The sequence below is a fragment of the Anabrus simplex genome, chromosome 4 (assembly GCF_040414725.1).
Source record: "Anabrus simplex isolate iqAnaSimp1 chromosome 4, ASM4041472v1, whole genome shotgun sequence".
Classification (NCBI taxonomy): Eukaryota; Metazoa; Arthropoda; class Insecta; order Orthoptera; family Tettigoniidae; genus Anabrus; species Anabrus simplex.
In genome coordinates, this window is record NC_090268.1 from 248,654,620 (window position 1) to 248,679,055 (window position 24,436).

Below are 24,436 nucleotides of genomic sequence, written 5' to 3' on the forward strand. Positions count from 1 at the left end.
AAGACAGGACTGGTTTAATGAAAATAATGAAGAAATTAAATGTCTGATCAATGCCAAACGGGAAGCCCTCCTATCCTATCTTCAAGATCCGTCCTCCAATGCGAAGAAATCACATTTCTTGGAACTTAAAAGGAAAATGTCAGGCACAAATTAGGGAAATTAAAAATAACTGGTGGCAACAAAAAGCTGAAGAGCTGTAAAGACTATCTGATGCCCATAACCAGCAAAACTTCTATGCTGACATAAAGGAGATATATGGTCCAATTCGATCTTCATTGGGGTCTTTGAAGACTGCTGACAACTCCATCATTTTAACTGAAAATGGAGAAATTTTACAGCGTTGGAAGGAACATTTCTCTTCACTTCTAAATCGCATCTCCAATGTTGCTGAGGATTTTCTTCGTAATATCCCTCAGCAGCCCCAACAACCATGGATAGCAGTTCCATCTACATACAGACTTCGCCAAAGAACTCAATCACCGGGCGAGTTGGCCGTGCGCGTAGAGGCGGGCGGCTGTGAGCTTGCATCCGGGAGATAGTAGGTTCGAATCCCACTATCGGCAGCCCTGAAGATGGTTTTCCGTGGTTTCCCATTTTCACACCAGGCAAATGCTGGGGCTGTACCTTAATTAAGGCCACGGCTGCTTCCTTCCAACTCCTAGGCCTTTCCTATCCCATCGTCGCCATAAGACCTATCTGTGTCGGTGCGACGTAAAGCCCCTAGCAAAAAAAAAAAAAAAAAAAAAAGAACTCAATCAACTAAAACCAAGAAAGGCTCCTGGTCCAGATAACATTCCTCTGGAACTGATACAAAATGGAGGTATACCCTTGAAGACTAGACTTTTCACACTCATCCTCTTCATTTGGGAAACTCGAGAAGTACCTGACGACTTGAAGAATGCTACCTTTATCACTACCTTCAAGAAAGGCAATTGTAGTGTATGTGGAAACTACGGTGGTATATCGCTTTTGCCAACTGCAGGTAAAATTCTGGCAAGAATCCTATTAAACCGGCTCCGAGTTATCTCAGAGAAGATTTTGCCCAGGTCTCAATGTGGTTTCCGAACCTCCCGAGGCACAATAGATATAATCTTCTGTGCTAGACAACTCCAGGAAAAATCTACAGAACAACAGCAGCCTCCGTATTTAGTTTTCTATGAACTGGAAAAAGCCTCTGATTCAGTACCAAGATCTGCTATGTGGAAAGTATTGAGAAATATTGGATGTCCTGAACGTTATGTGGAACTGGTTCAAGCTCTTCATGATGGCATGTCTGGACAGGTTCTTCATGGTAACTCAGTATCAGATTCGTTCCCAATCACTCATGGATTGAAACAAGGCCATGTGCTTGCTCCTACACTTTTTGCACTGTACATGGCTGCCATGCTGTATGAATCATCTGCAAACAACTTAGGCATGAAGATTAAATTTTGTTTTGATGAAGGCCTTTTTAATCTGGCAAAACTTTGCTCACAAAGACGTACCCTGGTAACCCGGGTGACAGAACTGCATTATGCTGATGACACCGCATCTCCTGCTCTAACACCTGCAAAACTACAACAGTCAGTCAACTGCTTTAAAACTTCATGTGATCGCTTTGGTCTTGCCATTAATGTGAAAAAAATGAAGGTACTTGCACAATCTGCCCCAGGATTAAGACTTCCTGAGTTCAGTATTTCCATTTTAGACACAACGCTGGAACAGGTTGATCACTTTTCATTTCTTGGAAGCATCTTGTCTAAACAGTGTACCTGTGAACAAGACGTTGATAAAAGAATTGGGGCTGCTCATGCAGCATTCGGACGGTTAATGCACAGAGTCTTCATCAATAACGACCTAAAACTGCATACCAAACTCATGGTGTACAAAGCTTTTGTCATTTCCACGCTGATGTATGGCTGTGAAATTCTGACACTCTATCGCCGTGATATCAAAAAACTTGAGAGCTTCCATAAACAGGAAATGAGATTCATTTTGAATATTAAGTGGGAGGACTATGTGACCAACACGGCAGTTCTCGAGAAAGTGCAGCTAAATAGCATTGAAGCAACAATCATCGCTCATCAACTGAGATGGTTAGGCCATGTTCACCGCATGGATGATACCAGGCTTCCCCGCCAAATTCTTTATGGTGAACTCTGCTCTGGCAGTAGACCTCATGGAGCCCCTCTTAAATGTTTTAAGGACCAGCTGAACTGGTATAGATATACGGACATGGGAAGAATGTGCTGTGGACCGTTCTCTGTGGTGGAACACTACATCCACCGCTGTCCACTTGTTTGAAAGAGAAAGCCACAGACATCAAGAGGCCAAGCGACAAGCAAGAAAACTCCGTCAATTGCAACCCCGCCCTCCCCCATCCATTCAGTGTGATTTGTATGGGCATATGTTTTATGCTAGGATTGGTCTGTTTAGTCATCGTGAACACATCCATAAACTGAGTTGAACTGTCCAGTGTATGCAGGAAGAAGTTATATATACTCGCATCGAGTTACAGCCGATGACGAGTTGTCCTTGATGATCGTTAGATAGTTGTCTTCTCCGATCATATGTTTCAGCTTGTCAATGATCATCTGGTGGTCCAGTAAATCGAAGGCCTTCTTATAGTCGATGAACACGACGTGAAGTTTAACTCTGCGTTGCCTAAGTGCTTCCTTTATGTAATCCATTAAGTTACTTATTGCATGAAGTGTCGATCTGCCTCTCCTAAAGCCAAATTGTTCATCTGGTATTTGTCCGATTGTTTCCTTTTCTAATCTTGCAGATAGGATTCTGGTGAATACCTTGAACAGTGCATTCTCCAACGCAATTCCTCTGTAGGTGTTCTAATACATAGGGGAAAAAATATGTATAAGCTGGAAACAGCTAGAGGTCATAGAAATCCATTATCAAACATCTTAAGAAGTATTCACAATTATAAGTATATCACTGTCAATGACAATATTGACCTCTCAAGCCCAACAATATAGACGAATTGTGTACAACAGGAAGATCCTTTAAGCCCTATTTTGTTCATTACAGCAGTTATACATCTAATACATAAAATTAGAGATGTAGATGAAGAAACAAAAATCTACTTGTATACCAATGATATAGTGATATCATTAACAAACATCGAAGAACTACAAATTACCTTAACCAGTCTAGGAAAATGGGCAGAGGAAAACAAATTTATAACTAACAAACACAACTTGTGTTCCGCGAAGGTAGAAAAGTTGCACTAAATGAAAGAATCTACTACAAGAACGAAGACAAACTGGCAAGACTTGTCCACAGTTTTAAATATCTGGGGATAACCTTCCAAACTTCTGGCATGAAATATACAGTAGCCTACTGTACCATTACGTTACAGTCCAGGTGCAAATACGAAGGAAACAGGGACAGAAAAAATGGTGCACGGCAACTTCAGGCAGAATAAATATATATGAAGAATGTCATCGAAACTCAGATCAACTTAAGTTCAGAAGGCATGGAACTGCAAGGGTCATGTATAAGAACATTGAGATGGAACAGATATTGTTTTAAAAAAATAATTGAAACCTAATGCATTCTTTACGGGAAGAAAAAAAATTGCATTGCAAAAAACATTGGAGAAGAAGGAAGACTGAATCTGTCGTCACTGCGGATCGAAAGAACAATTTAAATATAAGATTGAAGAAGAATTGTGTGCTATATAGCATAGAAACAGAAAATGAAATACAGCAGAGATCCGATATCTTCAAATTTAAGTACCGGCTGAAGGTGATATTGAGACCACTGTAGAGAAGACGCGAGAGGGCAATATTCCGAACTTCAGGCAATAGAAGAGAAATTGGATTAGCAATTGAAATCCATATTAGCCTGGGGAAGATATATTTACTAATAAGAAGCTGTATCCAGATAGTAATAAATACGCAATTTCAAGTAGCATTAATAATAATATTAAGAGGCTAAATGAACAATTTAAATATGTATTCTGCCAATCCAATGTTGATTTCTACTTTCATGAACAACTGTAACATCTTGGAATCAGCTTAACCTGAGGGAGAAGATTACCTAGGATGCCATAACGAAGCATAGCAGCATCAATGCATTGGGACCAGAGATGGCGTCCGGAGAGGCGGTAACCAGTCACAAGGGGTACATGTAACATCTGAGAAGGAGGCAGTTCCAGAGGAGTGATGACATAAGTTTCTTGTTTAAAGGTATTTATATCATTAGGTAGAAATATTTTCTTTCAACAAAATTCTCAGTCAGAGTTAGGTCTATTCTATGTGCCAAATTCTAACCATCAATAGCAGATCTCGGTCATAAAAACCAAAAATATTATTTATTTTAATTGATATGTAGCCTATACCGATATGTGAAGTGATATGGTTATGTTGATGCTTTTAGTGAGTATATTACATATTGATACATGATACCAACTTACTTGGGAAGGCTATTCAGTTATGATTAAGAAAACATTAGGAAGAATGCATGTTATAGAAGATGTAGATGAGCTCTAGGAGGCAATTATGTTGTCAAACATGACCACGCTTATAAGAATTGGAAGAGATAGACCCTACCTGAATTATATGAGTATTACAGAAGTAATATCGTCGAGGGAGATTATTATCGTAAAAAATGAGATGTTATAAGGAGGAATAATGAAATGAGAATGATGGCTAAGAAGAGATAGATTTGAATTGTGTATTCGTGGAAATATTAAGTGTTTAAGTGTGGAAGTAGGAGGAAGGGAACAGGTAGGAAAGGGAAATGTAGAGTAGAGTAGAGGATAGGAAAAGACAGGTGGAGCAGGGTCATGGGAAGGAGAAAAGGGAGGAGAGTTTTTTCATTGTTGGATGTACTTGTGAACGGTTGGCTGTTGAGAGAGCTCTTGGATTATTGTAGTGATAAAGTAGTTAAAACCTATTGAAATTGTTTAAATTTTATGTGTGTGTGTTCCATTTAGTGCTATTTATATATTGGTGTTTAGTGCTTGTTGGTAGAAATTGGGAGTAGTATTTATTTGAATTTTATAACAAGCAATTCATTTGGTGTTCAGTAGATTACGTTTTCTAGGCTAAGTAGGCTAGCTAGGTGTACCTTGTTCGAATTTTAGGTTTAGGAAATACTTTAGGTAATAATATTAACTTTTAAAACAATATTTTTAAATATCTGAAGGTTCGTTAGCATAATACTTACAAAGGCAGATTATCATAAGGAGTTGTAACTCATTGTAACTTCCGCCAAAACTTTTCCGATATTTCGTATAGATATCCATTCAAACTATCACGAAAGTAATAATTTATTAAATTAAATAATACGATTCGCCTGTAAACTTCAATTTAAAAAGAAGTTAAAGAGAATACATGGTAATTTCACTGGATAATTACGGTACTTAACAGTTTTGGGATTGTTGACGATTCTATTAGAATTGTTGCTATTGGCACATGGTAGTTGGGTAAATAAATACAAAATCAGCTGATTACTATATTCCGATAATCTGTAGTCTTATAGTTCCCTGCATACTTTGTATATAATTTCCACCTTCGTTTATTCATCGAGTAAAAGTTAATAATCAAATTCCTATATCCCAATAATATTGCAGTTCAAGCCCCTGGCGTAGTTTTGACAGAAATTATTGTAGATAACCTCTTATTTTTCAGCATTTAAGGACACTTTTATTCTCCGTCCCGCGTAGTAGGGAAAATAATAGTAATCCACCAGCGGTAAAAATTCGTATAAACACATTTCAGCTGAAAATTGTAGTGTACATACAGTATATTTAGATAATACCATACCTTGCCTGCTATATTCGTGTGTATCTATTAGAACATAGTACTAATAATAACCTGTCTAAGCATTTAGCTTTGTTCGTAATCTTTGAGTACAGTAGTTGTTGCAAATTTCAAACTTGCAATTTTCATTTCTGTTTGTGCTTAGTAGTGACATGCGGTACCGGCACTGTAATGAGGATACGTCTGAATGTAGTTTAAACTTATTGTAGTGTACTGTACAGTAGTATACAAGTAATATCTTATTAGAATTTAGCGTGCTTATTTTATTATTGTAAAATATTTGTGTAGTACCGGTATAGTAGAGGTAGGATGTTAAAAGGTTTGTTTTTTTCACCTATTCAATACATATAATATATACATATATATATACATATATATAATATATACATATAATATATACATATATTATATGTATTGAATAGGTGAAAAAAACAAACCTTTTAACATCCTACATTCAGTATCTTCAATACGGATAACAATGATTTTTATCACTTGCATAGTAGAGGTATCCGTAGAAACTCCCTTACTAAAATTCTGTTGTTTTAATTAGGATAGACTTAATTGCAGTATAGTAGTGTAGTCATATATTAATTACCTTATTGTCGTATGATCTTTAGGTACTATCCCAGACAATACATCCCTCCGTTCATTTTTTTCCACATAAGTTATTTTATTTTTCCCTTTATTTTGATCTTTCCCTGTAAAGAATGGCTAAGGAGTGCAAGTGTAGGGACTGTGGGTGTGGCGAGTCATTGAGGGGTATGAGGGAGGAGTTGGAGAGTTGAGGGAGATAATTACGATTCTCACAGAAGACAGGAAGGAAGAAAGGCCTCCCTCAAACAATGTTCCCCCTGTGGGTGGGGGTGGTAGAATAACACCCACGGTATCCCCTGCCTGTCGTAAGAGACGACTAAAAGGGGCCTCACGGGCTCTGAACTTTGGAGCGTGGGTTGGCGACCACGGGGCACTTAGCCGAGTCCTGATATTGCTTCCACTTACTTGTGCCAGGCTCCTCACTTTCACCTATCCTATCCGACCTTCCTTGGTCAACTCTTGTTCTTTTCTGACCCGACGCTATTAGGTATGCGAGGGCTAGGGAGTCTTTCATTTTCACGCCCTTCGTGGACCTTGTCTTTCTTTGGCCGATACCTTCATTTTTCGAAGTGTCGGATCCCTTCCATTTTTCTCTCTGATTACAGTAGTGTTATATAGAGGATAGTTGCCTAGTTGTACTTCCTCTTAAAACAATAATCACCACCACCACCACCTCAAACAATGTACAGGTTACAGTAGGTGTACAAGAGGGAGAGGAAGGAAAGGGGGGAGTTGTAGAAGACAGGTTGTCTAATGTTCTAAGGGGAAGGCGATTGCAGGCTAAGGGCTCTATTCAGGATCAGAATTCAGAACAGGTGCCTGTGCGAAATCGGTACGAGCCACTCCAGGTAGAGCAACAGAGGGAAGATGAGGAGCAGGGAGCTGTTACTGAGATGTGTGGAAGTAGGAGGAAGGGAAAAAGTAGGAAAGGGAAATGTAGAGTAGAGGATAGGAAAAGACAGGTGGAACAGGGTCATGGGAAGAAGAAAAGGGAGGAGGAAGTAGATTCTGCAGCTATTAGGAAAGGTAGGGCTGACCAGGAGGGGACGAGATCAAATGACGTGGGTAGGGTTGAAGCTCTGGTCATGGGGGATTCCATCGTTAGACGTGGGGAAAGTGTGTAGAGGAAAGGGAAACAGGGTAGAGTGTTATCCAGGAAATAGGTTGAGGCAGATGTTGAGGAAAGTAGAAGAGAGGGAGGAGAGGAAGGAGGAGGTGGTGGTGGTGGTAGTGTTTCACGTTGGTACCAACAACGTAAGGCAAGCTGATATAAGTACCAACATAGTTGGGGATGTGTGGGATCTGGTAAATGCAGAGGAAGCGGAGATTGTTATCAGGGGAATTCTGTGTAGGAGGGATACAGACTGGAAGGTGATTGGGGATTTAAATGAGACTATGGAGTGGGTATGTGGGATACTGGGAGTGAGATTTCTAGATCCTAATGGGTAGGAGACAGGGATCTGCGCTCAGAACGCCTTCACATAAACCGCAGTGGTACATATAAGTTAGGAAATTTGTTTAGAAGGGTTATAGCCAGGCACATTCAGGGAAACGGGGTTGTCTAGGGAGCGGTGATAAGGGTACAGATCTGGAAGTCAAGTACGGATGACATAAAAATGTTAGTGTTGAACTGTAGAAATATTGTAAAGAAAGGAATAGAATTAAATAATTTAATAGATATATATTTACCAGATATTGTAATAGGAGTTGAATCATGGCTGAGAAATGATATAGCTTAATGGATGCAGAAATGTTCTCACGGAACTGGAGAGTGTATTGTAGAGATAGGATAGGAATGGTAGGAGGGGGAGTATTCACTCTGGTGAAAGAAGAATTTGCAAGCTACGAAAAAGTTAAGGATGAAAAACATGAAATTCTGGGTGTAAGGCTCATTTATAAAGATAATAGGCAACTTGATGTCTTTGGAGTGTACAGACCGGTAAAGGGTAGCGCTGACAAGGATTCAGAATTATTTGATAACATAATCAGCTATATGGGAAACAACATAGAAAGGAATGTGATTGTACCGGGGATCTGAATTTACCAAATGTCAATTGGGAAGAAAATGCAAATGACAGGAAGCATGACCAACAAATGGCAAATAAGCTAATACGGGAAGGACAGCTGATTCAGAAAGTGTTCGAACCAACTACAGGGAAAAATATCCTGGATGTGGTGCTGGTAATACCAGATGAGCTCTATAGAGAAACCGAAGTAATAGACGGCATTAATGATCATGAAGCTGTTTTTGTCGTAGTTAAAAATAAATGTGTTAGAAAGGAAGGTCTTAAAAGTAGGACTATTATGCAGTACCATATGGCTGATAAACCAGGCATGAGGCAGTTTTTAAAAGGTAATTATGATCGATGGAAAACGGTAAATAAAAATGTAAACAGACTCTAGGATGGGTTTAAAGCAATTTTTGAGGAATGTGAAAATAGGTTTGTACCTTTAACGGTGGTAAGAAATGGTAAAGAACCAACCTTATTATAATAGAGAAATAAAGAGACTAAGAAGGAGGTGCAGATTGAAAGAAATAAAGTTAGAAATAAAGTTAGAAGTAAGGAAAAATTAAAGGAATTTACTAGGAAATTCAGTCTAGCAAAGAAATCTGCCAAGTATAACATGATGGCAAGCATAATTGGTGGTCATACAAATTTTAGTGATGAATGGAAGGGTATAATAATAATTCCGTGTGGCTATTTCTATGTCTCAAGTGTTATTACAATATTATAAGTCCACCTGTTCAATACAATAACACTTGAGACATACGTCAACTTCAATACGGAACCAAAATGAGAATAGTCACTTGTAACATGGCTATTTCTAGCCGGGTGCAGCCCTTGTAAATGAGACCCTGCGATGAGGGTGGGCGGCATCTGCCAAGTGTACATAACTGTGTGTTATTGTGGTGGAGGATAGTGTTATGTGTGGTGTGTGAGTTGCAGGGATGTTGGGGACAGTACAAATACCCAGCCCCCGAGCCATTGGAATTAACCAATGAAGGTTAAAATCCCCAACCCGTATCAACGTATACTGCAATATGAAACTTTTTCATGCTAAAATAACTCCAATAATCAGGTATGGCGCTACCCTTAGAAATGATCTGGTCTAATGGAAATCTCCAATATAAATAAAAAAATAAAAAATAATGATCTATATGAAAAATCTACTCTGCTTATCAAAAAACAACTTTATCAAGATTGTGCTATGAAATGCTGGCAGAAGAGTCCTATACGTAACAACACAATTACAAATGACCCTTCCGACTACCACAGCTTACAATGAACTACAATCGGAGCTCAAGTTCAAAAAGAGCAAAGTATGGGAGGATTTCTACACCAGTGAGGTCATGACATCTACGGAATGGATGAACAGCAATTATGAACTGAGGCACTTAGTGACTAGAATTGTAACACACGACTTTCATCACCAAGTGCGTTCCACTAAAGTATTTCACGTACCAAAGGTGGAATGAATCTGTGAATTGTGTGGTAGGAAGTGGGACAGATATCATGTCCTATCCTGTGCTAGGAGAATTGAGTCATTAACAAAATTCTGTACAGCTTTGTAATTGTATGCACGATTTGCACATTTTTCATTAATAGTAATATAAAGGAAAGAACGTATGTCCCTACTTGGACGACTCTGACATACCTGTTGATCACAAATAAATCCATTCTAAGCACCAGTTTGAATGTACAAGTATGTATATCTTCACAAATTCAGACTTAAAAACTGTCAGATAACCTTCGAAAAACAACCCAACACATTCACTGCAATTTCTAGGGTGTATATGGGCAAATTTTATAAAATGTATAAGCGACGACACATTCAAATATAACGAAGAAATTGGAAATTATCAGATGAGTGCTGCACATATTCGACGTCAGCCCAAATTAAAAATTACAGAAGGATGTACATAAAACATACATAACCACACAAACACTATATAAACAATACTCGTCGAAGGCGAACACGTGGTCTATTCTTCTTCTTCTTCTTCTTCTCCATGTATGCTGTAGAGCCGTTGCCTACGCTGTACCAAATACAGTAGAGGCAATACACGACACTGAGAGAGATATCGAGGGACAGCTATTGGAGCTCATCTAGCGGATAGACCTGAACAGTACTGATACTCTCATAAGAGCACGTGTATTTTTGTGTGAAGTTTTTGGTGTTATTTATGCGTTTTCAGTGAGTTGATATAATTAAATAGTAGCGTGTGTCATTCCTTGATATCTCCTCTCAACATGAGGGGTAAGGTATGTGCTGTGTTTGGCTGCAGTAATTACGAAGTAGAGAAAAATGCGCGCTCGTTCTTCAGGTTCCCTCGTGACAAGAACATGTAAGTAATATTGTGTTTGCATATATATTCTTCCAGTGACAGAGATTTTTATAGTACTTCATAATCTTCTGACCTGCTCGAACCATGTTTTAACGGGCTTAAAATATAATACGCATATTTTATTGTATAGTGCAGCAGTTAACCTTCAATACCGATGTGTTGTTGTAGGTGTGATCTGTGGGTTTTGAAATGTCACAGAAGCGATTTGGATAAATTGTACAAGAAAGAAGGGACGTTACACTTGTATAAGAATTATAAGATCTGTTCAGATCATTTCCAGGCCAGCGACTTTAAAAATCCTCGACTATACAGCCAAGGGTATGTTACATTTTTACTCTAATTGTACGTAAATATTCCTCAAAGCATCACTATCGACAACATTTTCAAACTTTTCTTTCTTTTATCCCTCTTCTCAGATTAAAGCCGGGATTTTGTAGATTTTCTTTGTGTTAGTAGGCTTCATGTTAAGAGGAAAATTGTCCAGCTATTAAATGTTAATTCATTGCATCATATGTGTATGGAATGTGCCGATATTTTTATTGACAAATGGCTTAATGTGATGATACATTGTTTTTAAATGAGGAAAAAAGACAAATCCAACCGTAAGATTTCAGGCAGGTATGCTAAAGCTAAAAAAGTAATGCATAAATGAAAGATCAAGCCATTTCACACCTTGTGTATATGTCTAATTTCAATCTTTGAATAATAACCTTTTAAATAATTCTTCATTCATTTATCCAGAATTGCTTTAGCAACTTCGAAGTTAATATCTCAATACCACTGTCTTTCTAGACGTAATTTATTTATCCATTTCCGTATATACATTTCCATTGATATTTGAATTTAGCGCGATTTGTTCAGGTCAAGTCACTAGGAGCGCCACCGTCGAATTGTCTCCCATTTTAGCAAGGCGAAATCCGTAAGTGTCGTGCAACGAGCTATGGTGTCGTGTATTGTCTCTACTGTATTTGGCTGTACTACAAGGCCTTGCTTGCTTGCTTGCTTGCTTGCTGATGCTTATGGGCTGTGTCTACGACATTTCACCCAGTCAATACTCGCTTACTCATGTAAACACACTAGTATAAATGAAAATTTTCAGTTCAATAATTGATGCTCGAGCTTGCAAGTAGAAAAACACAAAACACTGCACTTCACTATATCACATAACAACCCCATTTTGCTAGAGTAGACTGTTGTCATACGGGAAACTTCCAATCTTGCAAGCACACTGCGTCTAAAGCTTCACCCACACGAAGAATCCAAAATATCACTCACAAGTAATACACTAATGATATGAGGAATCACTCAAATGGAACCTTGAAAAACATGAGTAATTCTCACCCTATATTACAGACAGAATTATAACACGATATTGGCTTCATCTAGAAACAAATTTAGCACTCGAATAATCTCGACTGTAGGACTACAGAGCAAACAAGAAACACTGGTAGGAAAAACCTGCTTGAGTCGATTGAGGTTAGTCAGAAGTTTTTTACGGGGGTTAGCATATAAAGAACATTCAAAGAAAATGTGGTTGGAGTCGTACAAGGCCTTGCAATGCACTCGTGGAAAAGGGTTGCTTCCTAATTTACCATTCAGCCGCTAGGATCGCGGTCTTGCTTCCTTGTATTCCCATGGCCGTATATGTCAATAAGTAAAGTATATCCTAAATAAAAAGAACTGAATGCTTTTGCGAGTATTGACAGTATTTTATTTATAGAGCGGTGCTGCATTGGCTTGGATATGTCATTGAAGTTTCAAAGCTTTCCTTCTGAGGGGCTTCTTATCAAGTTTCAAAACTTTCTCTCTTCTACTTGAGTGGCTCAAAGTAATGGTGTCTAACAGAGGTCTCAGAAATGTTCATAGTAGAAAAAGAGGTGGTTTGTCACCTTTACACTTTCCACACTCAATTTCACTGTTGAACATGTCTTTCGAAAAAATAAACGTACACCTTTTAGTAACTCTCTTCGGGACAAGTACTGCGTAGCGCAAGTGACGAATTCCGTCGTTCACTGCAGAAGTGCCACAGACGATTTTCGGTATCTGAGGGCTCCTCGATCTTGAAAACGAATAAGACACAATGTTGGACTCTGAGTAGATGGAGAAACAGATATGTTCTAAACAGCCTTTACAGTCTGTTTTTTCTTTTGCCACACCAACCATAATATCACTGTATTCCGCTTGGCGTCTTAGGTACCGGTAGCTGAAGAAGAGCTCGATGTCATAGCTCGTTAGGTTCCTCATCAATGCATAATGCAGATGTATACTTATGAGGTATTTTACGCAGGCCACAGTGGACTGGGTAGTCAAGATCTATGCCTGATACATTTCTCTCATGATTCTTATTTACATTCTCTGAATGCATTTTAAGTTTCTTAATATATGACAGGAAATCATTAATTAACCAACTGAGGAGTTCATCTTCAGTACTAAAATATGCTTTTTTTTCTAGTGACTTTACATCGCACCGACACAGATAGGTATTATGGCGACGATGGGATAGGAAAGGTCTAGGAGTTGGAAGGAAGCGGCCGTGGCCTTAAAACCCACTATCTCCCGGATGCAAGCTCACAGCCGCGCGCCCGCGCCCCTAACCGTACGACCAACTCGCCCGGTTAAAAGATGATCGTTTGTTCTCGTTCCTGAATATGTCCGATGTGAGCTGTTGCAGACGTTATGCGCATTGAACAATTTAATAAAATGCTCCATAAAACAAAAGGCTTATTTTAAACTGTATTTTATGCTCTCGGGACAAAACCACCTCCATACTTTACAAACCGGAGATTGTTTCAGGGGAAAATACAATATTTTTAGCTCTTGCTACATTCATTTTCGTGAAATTTGTTGGGCAAATTATTTTCCTAGTTGGTTTCCTAATTTAAGATTTCTGAGTTTGAAGATGCCTCTCAAATGATTGCCGGTCACGGTAGCATAGTATAAAAAAAGTCCAGTGACAACTTTTGGGATCGCCCGATTGTTATGACGTAACTAGGATCAAAACTTAGGAACAGAGGCCTACTTCGATCAGCTTGAAGTCGTATCTCATGCGTAATACTTCCTCTGTATAATGTTTCGGACATTGAACATTCACTAGAAACTTGTGAAACGAAATTCCACTACCTTTAATTTCTCGTGAATAAACCATGACTGGAACTGCGAATGCTTAACATCAGACAAATACATAATACATTCACAACCAACTCAGTTAATGAACACGTTTAAAGGCGCGATCCTGGTAGACAGGGGGCAAGATAGCGATCCTAGCGGCCCGGCATTGGACTTCAGTGCAATCACTTCCATAGCGTTTTACGGGCTCTATTTCCAGGCCTTGTATTATAACGTAGGCAACGGTAGGGCTAAGTCCTTGGCTAAGTTTTCTTCTTCTTCCCTTTTGTGTTGTTGGGCGTTGCACACACGCAATTTACCCAGTCACCAAATGTACACGCACTTGAACACTGTAGTCTCTATTTTTTATTATTATATGAATGTTACATGTATGCGTATACAACGATTGGTCATTATTATCAGAAGAATGTATGTTGAAATTACGAAGAACTAGATACATCACATTGAGTAATTTAATGTGTGAGAGTATTCAAAGACAAATGTTACATTGATTTAAGTAGTCCGTGATGGCCAGCACAATTTCCGGTGTGAGATTGGATACTAGGCAAGAGACACATGTGGGAAGGGCAACCTGTTGTTCTAATAATCGTTGAAAGAGAATATTTCGTTGTGAGTTAAATGTTTTACATTGTAGAATAATGTGATTAGCATCCCCGATAACGTTACCACAATTACATAGCGGTGAGTCATTTAACTTAAGTCGAAATTTATAGTCTGGTGTCAGTGCATGGTTAAAACGAAGGCGAATGATAGTGGTAACATGCCGACGTGTGTATTTCCCTTTAGCAAACCATGGCCGTAAACAGATAGAAGGTTGCACATTAAAATAAAATCTACCCTTTAAAGACTCAGATCCTTTCCAATCGTCCTGCCATTCCTGACAAAGTGCATGTTTTATGTGAGGTTGAATATCGGTAGCGGGAATAGCGATGTTACAGTTGAATCCATTTCCTAAAGCAGCGTCTTTGGCAAGTAAATCAGCTTTAAGATTGCCATTAATATTAGAATGGCCTGGAATCCAGACCAACCTTATATCCTGATGGTTTTGGTCTAGGTTAAATAATAGTTTTTTAATATTGAGGACATGCCACGAACTTGGACTTTGATTTGATTGTATGCATTTTAGAACACTCTGTGAATCAGAAAATATGATGGCTTTTGGTATAGCATGAAGTTTGACATATAATAGGGCCTGCCGAATGGCGAATGCTTCAACAGTGAAGATAGAAGCATGTTTTGGTAGTGTGAATTTACCGGAGGTTTTAGATGAAGGTATGTAGTAGGCTGCTCCGACACCTTGGTCATTTCGAGAACCATCCGTGTAAATACTTAATGTAGCCTGATGAGGAGATAGGCATACTGGGAATGGAAAAGAAAGAATATGAGAAGATTGTATGCTTTGTTTGGTATTGAATCCGAATTGGGATATAATAAGTTGTGGTTTACACAATGATACAGTGTATGGGAAGGAATAATGAGGTAGAGAGGGACATTTAATGACTTGATTGTTATAATCTCTAATGTTTTCAAAGGCTATTAAGAGGTCAGGCGGTTTTAATTTAGTATTAGGGTATTTTTGAAAATATTCCGAGAGAAGTTGTAATTTAGGAAATAACAAATAGGAGGTAAGCGAGATTTTTCTTAGTAAGAACTTGTTTGCTGGAAACTTTCTCCTTAAGAACAACGGCATTTCTCCAGTTTCAACCAGCAACGCATTAGTGGGGGTTGATTTCAATGCACCAATGCATAGTCGTATCGCTTTGTATTGAATAACGTCTAATTTATGGACAAGGGTGGCAGATGCCATGTTAAAAAAGAAGCATCCGTAATCTAACCTCGATCGTATGGTATTCTTATAGATTGTCAACGCCGTGACTGGGTCCGCCCCCCAGTTCCTCCTTACGATAGCTTTGATAATATTTGAAAAGTTATTTGTTTTATAGTGTAGAGATTCAAAATGATATTTCCAGGTTAACTTATTATCTAAATATATACCTAAATATTTATAGGTTGTACGAATCGGAATGATTAAAGTACTACTTTGTATTGGTGATTGATCATAACTTCGTTTATTGGTGAATACCATGGCAGCACACTTATTCTGCGAAACTTCGAATCCATGCTCATTGAACCAATTATTTGCGTTGTTTATTACTTGCGAGATGGTTTGTCTAGCTTCCAATACTGAACTTTTAGTAACGTATATTAGGACATCGTCAGCGTACGTAATTATGCGAGCATCACGAGTAATGAGTGTTTCTAGATCCTTAAGGTATAATGCAAATAATATACCACTTAGTACGTCACCTTGGGATAAGCCCTTAGAACTATAACGAATGTTAGAAGGTTGCCATGATGATTTAACATGTAGACATCGATAGTATAAAAGTTGCCCTATGATAGTGGTAAAATTGGGAGGAAATTGCATATCCGTTAATTTTTGGAGTAATACATGAATATTAACATTATCATATGCCTGTTTGATGTATATGAAAATGGCAAGAGTATCTTGTTTTCGAAATCTAGCTAATGTAAGATCCGTTAAGAAAATGTTTATAGCGTCAAAAGTACTTCTTCCCTTGATAAATGCAAATTGGTATTTTGGCAATAAATTATAATATTCCAAGCACCATAGTAGGCGACTGAGCGGTATACGTAGAAAAACCTTCCTAATACAGGATCCCAAGGTTATGCCTCGGTACCGTGGATATACATGTCCTTCAGTTGGTGGTTTTTCTAATGCCAAAAGGAGAAATTGATTCCAATCCTGTGGAGTTGTGGCGGACGTTAAAACCGAATCGAAATACGTGATTAAGATTTTTTGAGCTCAGTGTGGAAGATGTTGTATCATTTTGTAAGTAATGTAATCCGGACCCGGGGAAGTGGAAGTCTTACCTTCAACAGCGGTGAGGTATTCTATTAGGTCAATGGGTTGCATAAGTGTGTCAAATTGAACATTATGTACGGACGAAGACAGCGGAAATTGGGGTATCACGAAATCTGGAGTTAGTTCATTATAAAATGTCTGTAGATTATCAGGATGAATGGTAACAGTATTGTGTCGTCGTTGAATGCAACCTAGGGATCGAATAGCAGACCAAATAATTTGTGGCTTAGTATTTCTATGAATAGTAGAGATGATTTTTTCCAGGATTCCTTTCGTTTATGATTAAAGGTGCGTTTCATAAGTGCAGTATACTTCTGGTAAATGATATAGTGATAATATGTGAAGTTAGTTCGAAGTTGTCGAAAAAGAATTTTGCGGCGTTTGACCATTACATCACATTGTTTATCCCACCATCTTATTACAATTTGTTCAGGCTTGGACGTGAATATTTTGGGGTGAATAGGATGATACATATTGAGATATGCGGTAATTGCAGTAAGAAAGGATGAATATTGCATGATAGGGGAAGAACTGAGTTTGAGCTTGGCATGTAAATAGCTATGAAACATATCAAAATCAAAATCATGGAGTGACCTGTCGAGCCGGTGTTGGTTATTTGTAGAAGAATCGAAATTTATAGAGCCGATATTCCCACTAAGTGAAAAAAATATGGGGAAATGGTCACTGAGATGGGTATCTTTAATTGTTTGCCAAAAACTACGGTGACCCAATGAGATACTACAAATAGAAAGATCGACAGCACTTTTAGCTTCCCCCGGTGCTGTGAGTCGTGTAGGAGATCCGTCATTTAAAATTAGTAGGTCTAGGGTCTGCGTTACATTAAGAATTTTCCTACCCTTAGCAGAAATGTGTTGAGATCCTCATGCGGTGTGATGGGCATTCATATCTCCGGCAATTATAAAATGAGGATAAGGAGTAAACTGAGAGAAAAAATTATACCACTGTGTAGCTGTACCCTGTATACGAGGGGGACAATAAAGATTCACAATGACCAGTTCATTAATTTTCACTGCTACAAAGAAGGTGCCTGTTATATGATGGGCAACCTCCAACCGTCGATATGTTATTCCAGTGGCAATAAGCGTTAGTACGCCGCCATATCCACCACATCCATTCGTTCCGCTTTATAACCCGCAAATCGAAAAGTATACATGGGTTTCAAACCAGGATTCTTCAATTAGTATTATATGGGGATGATATTCATTAATAAGTTCAACTAACTCATGTCTCTTACCTAGTATGCTTTTACAGTTCCACTGGAGAATCGAAATTGCCATGTTTAATGAGACTATTGACTTTGTCATTTATACTCTTAACCAAGTGACTCCATTGTGGGTTACCCCCTAATAATTCCATGAGTATTAAAAACTCAGCACTTAGTGCCGATTGTAGTTTACTTGGGTTAAAGGATAATGAATTATACTTCTGGAAACTACTTTCTGGTTCATTATTGGAGGATGACACTGTAGACCGAATCCCTGAACCACTCGGCGCGTGGGTAGTATTAGTTAAGGGAGATGAACGATGTTCTGTTCTGGTGGGTCCGAGTATTTGAAGGTAACCGTCCTTATCATAACCAGGGGGAGGTGTGACCCGAGGTTCACGATAGATAACTTCCGTAAATTTTCTTTTTTTTAGGAAGCTCGACAGTTTGGTTTGATTCGGAAGAGTGTAATGGAGGAAATTGCTGCGTTACTGAAAGTGGGTTATATGCCTTTGGCTGTACTTGATTTTGTGCCTCTTCGAAAGATATATTTTGAATGCACATAATTTTTTTAATAGTAACTTGTTTGTTATGAACTTCGCATAAATGTGATCCCACTGAATGATTAAGATTGCAGTGTAGATATTTTAACATTGTTTGCTGACATTCCCGTGTTGAATGGGATAGAGAACATCTCCCACAACGAGAATTGCTGGCCCTACAATTTTTAGCAATGTGTCCATATCGCTGACAATTTTGACATATAATAGGATTATAAATGAATACTTCAACCTCTAAGAGCACATTAAAATAGATACATGATCCGGTAGGTTTTGAGATCGGAAGGTTACTTTCACGGAACCAGTAGGCACGTAATCTATTTTATCACCAACACTAATCCTTCTGTTCATTCGCTGCACTTGTTTAATGGGTTAGGGAGAGTCAATGAATTGCAGTATGTCTTCGTTGGATAAATTTTTATCCACACCACGAATAATTCCGATACGATAAATACTGGATGATGGAATGTAAGCTTTTAGATTCTTTTCTGGTAAGATTGGATGGTGCAAAAATCTATTGGCGTGTTGACCAGACTTAAATGCAATTTGAATCGGGCGAGCACCTTTGCGACTAACAGTTTTTATGCCACTGATTTTATTGTCATAAAAAAGTCGACCTAAGGCCATAGGATGAAAATTGCCTGTATTATTATTACCCACAGGTTCAACATTAATCAAATAAGGACCCCTACGAGTACGTGGATACAATTCTGTAGGTGATGAGCTATTGTCGCCTTTTGAGAGATTTTTGTCATCCGGAGGCCTTTCATCGTTAGAGTTCACTGCTACCTGGTCATTCTTTGCGGGAATTTCTTCTTCGTGGTCGACTTCCGAATCCATGTCCAGATTCGGGGGACGGTTGGTGTCACCGCCTCCAACTGCTTTCTCCATTTAACACACTCACTCCCTACGAACTATACTACACTAAAGCACACGTCAGCTGAGGAACGATGTTCACCGCACCGCAGGTACTGACGGACTCATTGGCTAAGTTTTAACAAATACAGTCGAGACAATACGCGACACTGAGCGAGATATCGAGGGATAGCTATTGGAGCTCATTCTAGCGGATAGACCTGAACAGTACTGATTCTCTCATAAGAGCACGTGTATTTTTGTGTGAAGTTTTTGGTGTTATTTATGCGTTTTCAGTGAGTTGACATAATTAAATAGTAGCGTGTGTCATTCCTTGATATCTCCTCTCAACATGAGGAGAAAGTCATGTGCTGTGTTTTGCTGCAGTAATTACGAAATACGGAAAAATGCGCGCTCGTTCTTCAGGTTCCCTCGTGACAAGAAAATGTAAGTAATATTGTGTTTGCATATATATTCTTCCAGTGACAGAGATTTTTATAGTACTTCATAATCATCTGACCTGCTTGACCCATATTTTAACTAGCATAAAATGTAATACGCATATTTTATTGTATAGTGCAGCAGTTAACCTTCAATACCGATGTGTTGTTGGTGGTGTGATCTGTGGGTTTTGAAATGTCACATAAGTGATTTGGATAAGGTGTACAAGAAAGAAGGGACGTTACGCTTATATGAGAATTATAAGATCTGTTCATATCATTTCCAGGCCAGCGACTTTAAAAATCCTCGACTATACAGCCAAGGGTATGTTACATTTTTACTCCAATTGTACGTACGGTAAATATTCCTCAAAGCATCACTATCGACAACATTTTCATACTTTTCTTTCTTTAATCCCTCTTGTCAGATTAAAGCCGGAATTTTATAGATTTTCTTTCTGTTAGTAGGCTCCATGTTACGAGGAAAATTGTCCAGCTTTTAAATGTTATTTCATTGCATCATGTGTGTAAGGAATGTGCCGATATTTTTATTGACAAGTGTCTTAATGTGATCATACAATGTTTTTAAATGAGAAAAAAGACAAATCCAACCGTAAAAACTCAGGCAGAAATGCTGAAGCTAAAAAAGTAATGCATAAATGAAAGATCAAGCCATTTCACACCAGCCCATTTCATATCTTGTTTCTGTGTCTAATTTCAGTCTTTGAATAATAACCTTTTAAATCATTTTTCATTCATTTATCCAGAATTGCTTTAGCAACTTCGAAGTTAATATCTCAATACCACTTTCTTTCTAGACGTAATTTATTTATCCATTTCCGTATATACATTTCCATTCATATTTGAATTTAGCGCGATTAGTTCAGGTCAAGTCACTAGGAACGCCACCGTCGAATTGTCTCCCATTTTAGCAAGGCGAAATCCGTAAGTGTCGTGTATTGTCTCTACTGTATTTGGTTTTAACAAATACAGTAGAGGTAATACCAAATACTGTATTTGATAATAAGCAACACTGAGCGAGATATCGAGGGACAGCTACTGGAGCTCACTCTAGCGGATAGACCTGAACAGTACTGATTCTCTCATAAGAGCACGTGTGTGGTTATTTCAATGAATGTCATTAAACACTGTACAGCTTAAATTGACATGTTTCTGTGCAGTGTGTTCATATCATTCAATGCCCGGCTCCATGCCTAAGTGTTCAGCGTGCTGCCCTTTGGTCCAATTGGTCCCGGGTTTGATTCCCGGCCGGTTTGAGAATTTTAACGTTCATTGGTTAATTCCGATGGTTCGGAGTCCGGCTGTCTGTGCCGTCTCGAGCATTAGAATTCAGGATAGGTAGGGCTCCATTCTCACAGACACGCAGGTTACCTATCGGTTATTAAATCGAAAGACCTGCACCAGACCTCCCCGGAGGCCGCACACCATTTATTTTTTTATTTATTTCAGTGAATGATATTATTAAATACTGTACATCTAGCGTACATAGACGTGTTTCTGTGCAGTGTTCCGATTTTAATGAATGTTATTAAATACCGGCACTTTGCGTATAGCCAACACTGACGTTTTTCTGTACAATATGCCGATTTCAATTTACGTCATTAAATACTCTGTTGGCATAAAGAAAGTAATATTAGTTGTATCCCACTTATCCTAATCTCCTCCCCTCACACAAAATACGTGAACTAATTTAAAAGAAGGTATAAACAATATATTTTGCACAATCAAGTGTTCGAACACGATTTATATATATTTTGATTAACGTACATATGTTAGACCCATTTTATTGTATAAAGCAACGAAATACGCGATGACACGTCTTTATCACGGTGAGTTTTTAAGTGGACGGCTAGAAAACAGTTGTTCAAAGCACGCCCCTTTCCGCCACCCCATGGGTGGGGGCGGTAGAATAACACCCACGGTATCCCCTGCTTGCGTAAGAGGCGACTAAAAGGGGCCCCAGGGGCTCTGAACTTCGGAGCTTGGGTTGGCGACCACAGGGCCCTCAGCTGAGTCCTGGCATTGATTCCACTTACTTGTGCCAGGCTCCTCACTTTCATATATCCCATCCGACCTCCCTCGGTCAACTCTTGTTCTTTTCAGACCCAGACGGTATTACGTATGGAGGCCTAGAGAGTCTTTCATTTTCATGTCCTTCGTGGCCCTTGTATTCCTTCGGCCGATACCTTCATTTGTTGAAGTGTCGGACCCCTTCCATTTTATCTCTCTGATTAGTGTTATACAGAGGATGGTTGCCCAGGTGTCCTTCCTCTTAAAACAATAATCAATTCCCCCCTTTCCGCCATTACACAGCTGAAGGGAAAAATGTTAACCGCAAGATATCGCGGCGATCGCAGCCGTCCTGACCACACCGCTTCGTGTGCTCCAGTGTTCCTGAGCATTTCATAAACCCTGAGGTCTCTGGGGTAAGTCTGTTTGGCAACGTCGCACTTCTGCCAAATGGTAGGCTGACAGCGTAAAAACGGAAACTTCTTTGGTCAGCGGTCCAGGAAATCAGGAATCCAAGAAAGCGCCCATGATAATTGACGGTAGCACAGCAGTGGAGGAGGATGCCCCTTGGCGTTCGGAGGCTGCTATCCAGGCCCAGCCTGCCGGCGTGTCTGTCGAGATGCAGACATCGATGTGCGCCCCACAGGACAGGGAAGGCAGTCGGGTGTCAGCGGGAGCACCTGCTACCTCGGGGCCACCAGGACGAGGCCTCTTCTTCTGCCGAGAAGAAATCCCCCGGGAGGAAGACGCCGCCCCCGGACCAGGAAAAGGAAGACGGCGCAGGCCCTGCAGGAACGGACCGCCCAGTCGCAACCCAGAACTTCCCCCAGGACAGTAGTCGACGTAGGAGCCAATCAGGAGAGGACCTCAGCAGGTAGCGGCAGTCACGTGAGATCGAATCGTCCCTCTCAACAGCTCCTGCAGTGTTTCCGCTGTCTGAGGTGGGGCCACCGTCAGGGGAGGTGTGGACTCTTAGTGAGGTGTAACAGTTGTGGGGGTGACCACTACACTGCCTGTGCAGCACTTAAAGGGGCGCCGGTGTGCGCCAACTGCGCGGTAGCCACCCGGCCTCCCATCGCAATTGCCCTGTCTACCGGGCCATGGCGCGGGCAGGGAGCAAAGGGGCCCGGCGTCATGACCCATCCCCATCCAGGAGCCCCCCGACTAGGCGGGCTTGGCCTTATTCTCTGGGATCGGAGACTGGGTACGAGAGACTCCAACGGAGTCGGGCGGTGCGACAGGCCCTACTGGCTATTGTCGGATGGCTCGGCAACCGGTGAGGCCCGCGCTGGCAACAGCAGTGCCCAGAAGGACTGATCCCCTGAAAAACTGGACTGGTCGACTTATGACTTGTGCATGATACCTATTCCCAACTAACGCAATTACCTGGACCTCTCTAGAACCACATCCTTGCATGTGCTTTCTATAAAATGGCAGGTTTTACATGTGTTGTTGGGAGATCAGAAGAATGCACATGCACGGGGCGAAGGGGTTTTCACCAGCAGAACCAGTGACACAATGGTTACCTTAGCAATTCCGCTACTACCCAGGCGACTTTATATTATCTTCTACTGGCAGCTCTTCACTCTTGTCAGTTGTAATCCAGCAAACTGCAAAGTGTGAGTCAATGATTTCGTGTAGCAGATAAGAGCCGATCTGTCTGGGCAGAACAGGAAGTTCGTGCTTGCAGGCCACATTCCTCATTCTTGCATTCTTCTCATCTTACACACTAGGCATCTTTCTATTTCCGCCTATGTGGTTTTGTCCTGACTCTTATTACTCGATTATACCACTATTGATATCCATCACCACATCTGGCCTGGTAACATGTTGATTATGGGGACAGGCAGATACTCCAGTAGTATCACACTCGCACTCCTCCCTGCTATCTCTATCTTCTTAGAACTAATAGCTTGTCGGAGGAAATGTAGAATAGAGTGGATTGCCACGGGGGGGGGGGATCATGCCCTCCCGAATAAAAAACAAGTCAGAGGTCAAGGAGTAGGGAGGCTGCGAGTAACGTCACGTCTTACGACCATGGGAGAAAAAATGTCACACTGTCATTTTCCATTCATATTTTCAAATGCAGGTATACATGTACTCAAAGTGTGTGCGACTAAGCGATTCCATGAGGTGAACGATGAGTGTGTGTGCTCTCTATGTGAGCACTTAAAGAGGTGCCGGTGTGCGCCAACTGCGCGGGGGCCACCCGGCCTCCCATCGCAACTGTCCTGTCTATTGGGCCATGGTGCGGGCAGGGAGGAAAGGGGCCGGCGTCATGATCCATCCCCATCCAGGAGGCCCCCGACTAGGCGGGCTTGGCCTCATTCTTCGGGATCGGAGACTGGGTACGAGAGAACAAGATCAATCAACGAGTACAGAAAGACAAATAATTATTAAACTTTTTGCACATTTGTGCGCATTTCACTTATTATTATTATTAAAGTGTATTTAATACAGTTTAACGAAATAACAACCATTTATTGCTAGGATTTCTTCTGCTCAATGGGAGAGTTTATACGATCTGTGGGGATTTGTCATTTAAGTAAGATGGCAGCGCTGTTAAAATAGTGTGACCAAAGACGTATGAAGTCAGCAGTGTAAAAAA

At 40.0% G+C, this 24,436-nt stretch overlaps 1 protein-coding gene across 1 annotated transcript in view; it reads right to left on the reverse strand.

Moving 5' to 3' along the window:
- Dbp73D (putative ATP-dependent RNA helicase Dbp73D) overlaps positions 1 to 10,350 on the reverse strand; it is a 169,539-nt gene extending 159,189 nt beyond the window's left edge. The window contains exon 1 of the mRNA XM_067146425.2: positions 10,014 to 10,350. Within this exon, the coding sequence (XP_067002526.2) occupies positions 10,014 to 10,036 (23 nt within the window). The 5' untranslated portion in view covers positions 10,037 to 10,350. The remainder of the gene's footprint in view (positions 1 to 10,013) is intronic.
- Between the last annotated feature and the right edge of the window lie 14,086 nt (positions 10,351 to 24,436).